At 42.5% G+C, this 9247-nt stretch overlaps 1 protein-coding gene across 3 annotated transcripts; it reads left to right on the top strand.

The window, feature by feature from the left end:
* The first annotated feature begins 2265 nt into the window (after nt 1-2265).
* On the top strand, nt 2266-6006 carry fgf3 (fibroblast growth factor 3). Of its 3 annotated transcripts, none has more exons than XM_020613724.1 (4): nt 2266-2504; nt 2900-3553; nt 4329-4432; nt 4760-6006. In XM_020613724.1, exons 2-4 carry the CDS (start codon nt 3310-3312, stop codon nt 5141-5143), a joined length of 732 nt encoding a protein of 243 aa, XP_020469380.1. In that variant the 5' UTR covers nt 2266-2504; nt 2900-3309; the 3' UTR covers nt 5144-6006. The 3 variants fall into 3 exon arrangements, with proteins under 3 accessions (XP_020469380.1, XP_020469384.1, XP_020469381.1); XM_020613728.1 differs by having other exon boundaries at nt 4764-5104; XM_020613725.1 differs by lacking the exon at nt 2266-2504 and having other exon boundaries at nt 2868-3553.
* Nucleotides 6007-9247: the final 3241 nt, after the last annotated feature.

Raw genomic sequence — 9247 nt, 5'->3', positions numbered from 1 at the left:
ATGTGCAGAGGAGGGATAGTGGTTATATTGGTAGAAGGATGTTGGAGATGGAGCTGCCAGGCAAGAGGTCAAGAGGAAGGCCAAAGAGGAGATATATGGATGTGCTAAAAGAGGACATGAAGTTAGTTGGGGTGAGAGTAGAGGATGCCGATAGAGTTAGGTGGAAACAGATGATTCGCTGTGGCGACCCCTAACAGGAACAGCTGAAAGAAGAAGAAGAAGAAGAAGAAGAAGATTTCCATTTTAATCACAGGGTTTTATTATTGGTGCAGATGAACTGGAATTAGTTTCTATGACTTTATTTGCACATAGGACAATATTAATATGTTATATCGCTGCTCTGTCTGACCATGGCAGATCATCACAATGCTGCCCATGGTGGTGTTCTTTCAGAGTGTATTAAAATGTTGGTCTCATGGGGTGCCCCTTAGCTGAGTGGTTATGGCACAGGTCACCACAGACCCCGGGCAGCACACTGCATGTGGAACATCAGCGTTGACTATGATTGCCGTCATTTCTCACAGGTCTGTCTCCCCTGTTTCCTGTCCACTTGTCTGTGACCTACTATACAATAAGAGCTAAAAGCCCCAAAAAATAACTTTAAAAAATGTTGGTCTTAGCTCGGCAGAAAGCAGACTTCTGCAACTATGAAAATACCTTGGAAAATGTAACCCACTGCTGAAAATATGCAATTACAATTTCTGAGTGCTGGGGTTATAAATGGGCCTAAAACAAACCCTGCAATGCTCTCAAACTGTGCTGAATTTGTGCATTATAAGGTGCCAGAATATTCCTTGATGATGGACCTGCTATGTCAGCGTAGAGAGGCAAAACATTCCTCGGTGACCAGTGCATTTTTAACAGTTTCCACATTAAGGGAGCAGCTTAGAGGCAAAAACATCATTTGTTGTGTGATTGTAGTGACATGTACTGCATATGCAAGGGTGGGTTTTAAAGGTTGAGAGTGAGTAATGCTCAGTACATTAGGACTGTGAGGTGTAGCCTTCACCTGTTATTAGGGGACTTTCTCCGCTTCATATTACCATTATATTCAGAATATTACAGCAAACCAGAGACTATACTGTATAATGCAGCAAGACTAAATAAACATGTTCTTACATTCAATTATTTAAAACAGCCCATAATGCACAGTGCAATTTGCCTGTCTTTTTCTCATTTGCTTCCTTCATGTCGCCAACGTTACACTGACTGTGCACCCAGTGTGACCAGCGCAGGCTGGATACGTTGTGACGTAACCAGCCTGACTGCCTCTTTATACTGCATTTAATTTTCCTCATTTTAGTCCATCATACTGTTGTAAAAGCCTGGTTGTAGAAAAAGTATTTGACTTTGGACTTTATAATGTAAATGTGGTGCCAGGTTTGTCAGGATCAGTGCCAGATCCAACTGGTTCTGGCACAAAGTGAACCCTGCTCTCATACCCATGTGGATACAAGATCTGTATAAGGCCTGACACTTGGTTTTAGTACTGAGTCATGACTGAATTTAAAATTTCAGAATTAAAAACAACACACACTTATTTAATGTGCGTGTGTCTGTGTGTGTGTGTGTGTGTGTGTGTGTGTGTGTGTGGTGCCTCACAAACTGAGAGTATTTGCCCTGCTTATTGTTGGGATGCTTTGTGGGCGGCGTGGAGGGGAGCATAATTAAAATAGTTTCTGAGGGAAACAGCACACCACATCTGAGGTTCCACCCTCTTCCAGCACTTAACCACATGAATAGCATCTCACTTAGAAATGGTCACCAGAACAACCTCTGATACACACAGCCCGGCTGATGTTTTGGTGTGTTGTCTGACTTGTGAGGGGTGTCTGAGGCATAATGTGCACACATTTGTAATTAAAAGAGCCGCCCTTTTCTGATCATCGAGGTAAATAAAGTGACACAGGCAGCTAGCTGGGTGATGTATGGGAGGGGAAGACAAATTAACCGTCGACTCTCTGGGGGATTCTCAGCAGAGGCCTTCATAGCAGCAGTGGAGCAACGCCAAAGGGCAGAGAGATTTGTAGATGATGGTGCTAATTACCAGAATGCAAACCATAATGCGACCAAGATGGAAGCAATTTAGGCAGTAGTCATTTAGCCTGCTGCTCTTCCGCCCACCGGCTGCTGCCTAGCCAGAGCTGGGGCATTAGGATTGGAAAAGTCTGGGACAATCATTTGCTTGGGTGGAGGATAAAGAATTACGCACAGGAGAGGGGCTCTATGGTGTGAGGAGCACATGGAGAGAGCACTGTGACAGAACATTCATTTATCTTTTTTCTTAATCTAATTTTAACAGAAATGACCCATGGCGTTAGCAGGCCATGCTTACAGGTCAGGAGGAGGAAGGAGTGCATACATATTTCAGAACAAAGACGACTCTGAACTTTTAACTGCTGAGAGAAGAAGTTGGGTTTGATTCCCACGTCTGGCTGCTTGTCACCGCCTCTGGAAGAACTGTGTGGACCTCGGTGCCACATGCAGGACTGTGCTGCCAACAGGTACCTCTGATTCACCAGAAAAGACAAATTACAAACTTGATATTAACCTCAGCCTGTCATAATGACTTACAGTGCAGGCCTGACTAGCACCTGTTAGATTGGGATGAATGTGGACCACCCATAAGTCAAAAAGTGCTTACCGGTTTTTGTTACTTAAAAATGTTTCAAATATCAAAAAACTGAGAAATAGCATTATGTAAGTGTCCAAACTAAATCCTCCAGGGAGGGGGGATGCATCAGATTATGTTACCTAAACAGTGACATCAAATCAATTGAAATAGTGTTTACTTAATGTATAGTAACCATTCAGCCACATCCTTGCTCCTCACCTGTTGTTGTGCCTGACGCAGGCTCTGCCCACCTGTATAATTTGGGATGTCTAATTGCTCTTTTAGGATATTTCAGGAGAGGAGTTCAGAAGAGAGAGCTGTTCCATACTCAGCCAATGTGTAATTTTATCCACGCCGCAGCCTCTCACTTCACACGGGGCTGATACCTTTTGCCTCCCCCTTTCCTTTGTATCAATTGGTCGGACTTCAACCTATTGTCGCCACAAGCTTCTTTTATATCTGCGCTCAGTCTGAGCTGAGGCTCTCAGTCAGATCCACAGGAGGGACTTCAGCAGCAGCACAGACAAGGAGCGGAGCCCATCTCGTTGGCGGCTGTGCTGTCAGCTGTGTCTGTTGGGCTCGGATGTGCACGGTGCTGGAGCTCTCCAGCGTTGGGGCCCAGACACTTTAATGGGACCCCGGGAGCCGGAAAGGGGTTATTTTCGCCACAATCGACGCTCCTCGGCCATGTCATAATGTTGATGATACCTCTGCTGGTGTTGCTGAGTTTGTTGGATCTCGTTAGTTCCAGGGCCCGCTGCGCCACTGGCCAGGCTTGCGACCCCCGGCAGCGGAGGGACGCCGGGGGACGCGGAGGAGTGTATGAACACCTCGGTGGAGCGCCGAGACGCAGGAAACTCTACTGCGCTACTAAATATCACTTACAAATCCATCCTAATGGGAAAATAGATGGATCATTGGAGGAAGACAACCCGTTAAGTAAGTATTCACCTTGTTTTTTACTCACAGGAAGGGCGCCAACACAAGCAAAACTATCACAAGGCACTCAGTGCCAGAGTGAACGTCTGAATTACAATGCTAATAAAAATGAATGAAATGAAAGTTTAAATGTCGCCCGGTGGAATGACATGAAACCACATCCATAAGGTAAACACGTGTTTGAGCTATGGGTGGCTGCGTGAAACCTGCAGTATTCCCTTTATTTTAACATGGTTTTATTATTGGTTTGTGTTAGTGGTCTACATTTTAGTAGACCTCCATTATAATCTGTAAAGTTCTATCGGAGTTTTAGGCGAATGACTTTTCCCCGTCTGTGTGTGTGTGTGTGTGTGTGTTTGTGAAATCATGTAATTGCAAAGCTGACATGCAGGTTAATCTCTATTAGAAGTATCAGTCAAAGTATTAACATCCAGGCGGGACAAAGGCGCTGTCCTAACGGATGTATTTATCTAATCAGCGACCATTAGAGCCTGTCTGCAGGCTGAACAGGCCATTGACTAATCAAGCACTGATTAAAAAAGCCAATAAACACGCTGAGTGGAGGCTAAGAGGTGGGAAACACAAGCGGAAATTAATTCATTTACTCTGTCTGACAAAAGTTTATCTTAGGGTCAATTGCTTTTATGTTTTAGATTTGAATTCAACTCTCCAAGAATTCTAAATGTGTGTAAAAATAGAAGCATTGTTCATCATAATAAATCTTATATTAAACATCTTCTAAATGCTTTCATATAACATTGTTTCTGTTCTGCAGGCATCATGGAAATCACAGCAGTTGATGTGGGCGTTGTGGCCATAAAAGGGCTTTTCTCTGGCAGATATCTGGCCATGAATGATAAAGGAAGGCTGTATGCCTCGGTGGGTACACATTTCACCTCCTCTTCTAATGCATTGCCTCCTCTTCAGTATATAGGCTACAGCTTCTGTTCGATGCTGGTGCAGAGGCTGCAGGTTAAAGACCTCAAATAAGATGAGGCATAAAGATTTAGTGTCATGCTGGAATGCTCACCTGCTGTGGATTGACTAGTGCAAATTTTATGGCTGATTTGGTGTGTGACAGCAGTGGCACTGGGAGTGCACAGACTACAGAGCTGAACAGAAACACTTTTGCTTTGTGAATCAAAAACATATGGCAGGCTGCATGACAAATGGGGCTCACTGTTTACTTCCTTCTCATCTCCCCAGGAAGTTTTCAGCAAAGAGTGTGAGTTTGTGGAAAGGATCCATGAGTTGGGGTACAACACGTATGCATCCCGTCACCACTCCACCGAGCAGCCGCTGCTGCCTGGGGGCGGCGGCAGCAGTAAGCGGAGGGCCAGCGCCAAGCGTCAGTGGTATGTTTCCATCAACGGTAAAGGCCGGCCACGGAGAGGCTTTAAAGCCAGGAGCACAGACAAAGCCTCACTCTTCCTGCCTCGAGTGCTGGGCAACAAGGATTATGAGATGGTAAGGCGGCTGAGGGACAGTCAGAGCACACACCACCACATGCACCAGCACGGAAGTCGCGGTGAGCGCAGAAGACGTAGGCATCGTGCCCGGAAAGGCCGAGCCCGACGGCCAGAAGACTGAGCAGAAAAGGGGCTGTCCCAGCCATCCTGTGACGAGGGGTCAGCTCCCCCCGACCTCGGCACATACTGTAGCTTGATTGCAGAGGAGGATGTGAGGAAACAGATTGGATGCTGCCTTTTGGATTAGTTTTGCTTTTGGATGCCAGTCTGTAGATGGACAAAAGACCTAGGGCCAAGTGTTGGGCCACATTCGTCCACTTCAGGAGACTCTCCCACTCACACGGCTGTATAACCGTCGATGACTTCTTCAGAATGCTACTGTATTGTAAACAAATGTATTAATATAGATGAAAACTTCCATCTAGTTTTGTAAAGAGTTCTACTTTTGTACAAGCAACCATTATTACCATAAACTTCACACAGAGCTAAAAACCCTTTTAAATATGGTTCTGTTGTAAATAGGCTAGCCTACAGTGTGCGTGTCCAGCTGTGGCTTTTCACTGGTCAGAAGGCTGAAACAGCAAATAGAATATAATGCGTTGCTACTCCGAAGTGCTAACAACATGACGGCTATTGAAGAGAGGACTTTACACAGCAAAGCACTTTTGTCAGATTCATAAGAAGAAGCAAAAGGAAAATCAGTGTGAGATGGGATCTGGTGTCTTTTGATATAATGTGATAATCTACTGTCTGCAAACTGAAAGAAGTGCTTTGTATATTTTACTAATGATATGAATATTTATTTGGTCCCTGTGTTTTAAGTTATTGATAAGACTATTTCTGCATTTTATCAATGTTGCTATTTGTTTCATAGTTTTCACTCACCATCCACTTCCAACATAAAACACTGTGGTACTGACACAAGGAAGCAACTGGCTGATTTATTATGAGTTTTCCATTTGTTTTCACAGACAAACTTTGTCTCAACCGTTTTTTGTCCTTTAGGATAACATTTTTGTGGTTTAGTGGAGAGGTAAATGCAGCTGTATACACCAGCTGTGGACACAATTGGGAAGCTAAACCTGTGTGTGTGTGTTTGTCATATTGTTTTCTTTCAGAACTCCTAACATTTGATCTCAATGGAATTATGAGCACCTATGTTAAAATACTGAAAGATGTTGTGGCATCACAAACACGGACCTGAGCGACCAAACCTGACCCAGACAAACAGCAACAAACACCACCGGTTCAGAAACATTTTGCTCTCACGGTGAAACCATTTCTAAATCAGAAAGCTGTTTTTGTCAATTTTTTTTCTCTGTAAAACAATTTTGAATTGATGAAGTGTCTTTCTATATTTATTTCATCTGTTCTGCACCACCAGAAACACACAACAGGACCTTTTATATTCAACATCAAGTGTAAAGCAGCAGGAATCATACAGAACTACTGTTTTTAACAGACCTGCTTCAAATCAGATTCACATTTCATTTCACTGTAAAATAAGAGCTGCGATACTGCCAGTACACTGTATATGGACACACCTAAGGATTATTTGATAGTTTCTTACTGTATGTACCTTTTACTACTACACCACACATAAAGTCTATAATGATAAGACAGAGAACAACCTGCTGTGTAGAGCCGTTAGCCTGGTTTATTACAGCTTGTTGAGTTGTTCAAAATGTATGTGTTCCTTCTCTCTTTGTCTCTCCTGCTCTACATGTCACATTATCCATCTCTCTCCCTGCTGCAGCTCATTTGTTGGAGTAGCCACCTGTTAGTGCAACATTTCTGAGCAGAAGCTACAAAGTTCACCACAAGCAGCCTTCTGACTTCTTTGGATGGTCAGGTTTTGCCTTGCCTCACTCCCATCTATAGGTAGCTGCATATAAAGCCTTGTCATTCTATACCTGCAGGCCGGGGAGGCTTCCTGGCTCGGACAATAGCTCCTCCCAAGGGGGGCCTGGGAAGCGATGCCGCCTGAGACCTTTGGGGGTTTTTTTTTTGAAATGCCGACCAAAAGCCACAGAGTCGATAAACAAGGCAGGCCCTCCTGAAAGCAGAAACTGTGTTGTATAAAGAACAGCACCTTGCTATGGCTTGTTATGAATGAAAAACTCTAATATTACTCAACCGGAATGTGGGACTTCAGAGAGGTTAGAGCCTTTTGTGGCTCCACTCTCTGGCTGTTTTATTTAGCATCATTTATCCTCCAAATCTCTTCCTACACACCCTCTCTATCCATGACATCCCACTCACAGATTTATAGTGCTAAAATTAGACAACTGACAAATAAAAATGACATTCTGAGGGGTGCATGGGTCAGGATTCCTCAGAAAATATTTTATTGTGAATAACATAGTATCATTTTAAGGCCACCATTTAGAGAAAGAGGAAACACAGAGGATCCTTTTCACCACAGTTTCAGAAAGCTGGGTATCAGTGGGAAACATTGTACTAAAAGTTAACTTACAGCCTCTTATTGGGTGTGACTAAAGGCCTTTTATATAATAAATAAGTCATTTACCAATGCTTTATACATCAGCTATGAACCATTATTCAGAACACATTTTGGGTGGCCACTTTGATCAAAATGGCTTTGGATCGACTGGACTGTGTGACTACATATGGTCTGCACTGGAATTCATTAACAGCTATTATACAAAATAATCTCCAGTCATGCTTTGAACCTAAAACATGTTCTTATTAAAGGCTTATAATAAATCAGAACAAGAATCAGCTTTATTGGCCAGGTGTGTTGGACGCACGAGGAATTTGACTCTGGTACAGCAGCTCTCAATGTGCATGTACATATCCTTATGAACGGCAATAGCAAAGGGCAAGTAAACAATATAAGGCTGAGAGAACAGAATGTAAAGAAGTAACGTGCAAACAAACAGAGGAATGTGCATTAGGAAACAAATCTATGAAGCATTTGCAAATGAGTTGTAAACCACTAATACAGGTGCCTTGTTAAAAAGTTTTCTTGTTTATATTCACACACCTTTCATAGAAAGGATTGGAAAATGTTTGTTATGCAGTTGTCATCATCATCATCATCACCACCATCTTCGATGTGTATAAAACAGATAAATGGTTCCTGGAGGAACATATGTATCTGCATTTTTCTTGGCAAATGTAGTGGAATGGGATTTTTTTTTTTTTATGAACTCAAAGTCATAAAAAGGTTTCTTCTCCAAAGGCACGACTAAGAACTGAGCACAGTTCATTTATATACTTATGTGATTATACATTGGCAAAAAGAATCTTCATGTACAACATGACATTGTTCAAAGATGGTAAATAGCTGTACAAAATTAGAAGCTACTTTAGAAAAGTACACAAGTTGCCAGTAACTTGTAATGAACATGTTTTACAAGAGCATTTTGGTGAGCAGACATCAGCAGATCAAACGGTACTACAGAAGTGGAATCAGGTTTTACAAGGACCCTTCACTGCATTACATGAGCGTTCACTTGTGAACAGTGAACCCTAGAGGCAGATAGTTGTCACTGCTGGCGCCATGCCATGTGTGAATGAACGTCTAACCAAAGTGAAGGTTCAGCTCACATTCAAATCTTCATTTTGTTCAACAATAAAATGAACAGATTTAGTTTTCAAAAGCTCAGTTAACGAATATCACAGTAAACCAATAATCCTGACCCATCGCTGAACACAGCTACACATAAATGTTTACTCAGAACTGTCCTTTACTTTACATTTACAGCATCAATCTGTCAGGTGCCAACAATATCGGAGGAAATGTCGCTCCTCCTGTCTGAATATACAGAACATGGCAATGGGTATACACATCCACTAGAGGTAGGGCACCTTTTCACATGTGACATGAATCCAGATCTGAGCAGAAACAGCTTTAGTATCTTATACATTAGGTAGATCGATGTTTTTTTGTTTGTTCATTTTGTTTTGTTTTCAGTAGACTGCAAAAATGCAAGGAATAAGGGAAAACTGAGGAAATGAGTAAGGGACTTAATTCTGGCCCTACAATAACTGAATGATGTTTTAATGAGCACAACATGTTGAAGATCAACTCAGTTTGTACACTATGTTTTTGAAAAACTAGTTTCTGTCACAACTTTGAAGGCTGTTTTTTCAGTTGCGATACTTGAGGCTTACAGTGCATAGGTTTGGAAATGATGGATAAATGAGTGAGCCAACAAATGCTTGTGTTGAATGCTGAGACATTTTAAGCTCTGAATTG

This window comes from Monopterus albus, unplaced genomic scaffold, assembly GCF_001952655.1.
Source record: "Monopterus albus unplaced genomic scaffold, M_albus_1.0 scaffold137.1, whole genome shotgun sequence".
In the NCBI taxonomy this organism is placed as follows: Eukaryota; Metazoa; Chordata; class Actinopteri; order Synbranchiformes; family Synbranchidae; genus Monopterus; species Monopterus albus.
Note: the sequence above shows the minus strand (reverse complement) of the source record. Positions and strands in the feature narration are given on the sequence as shown.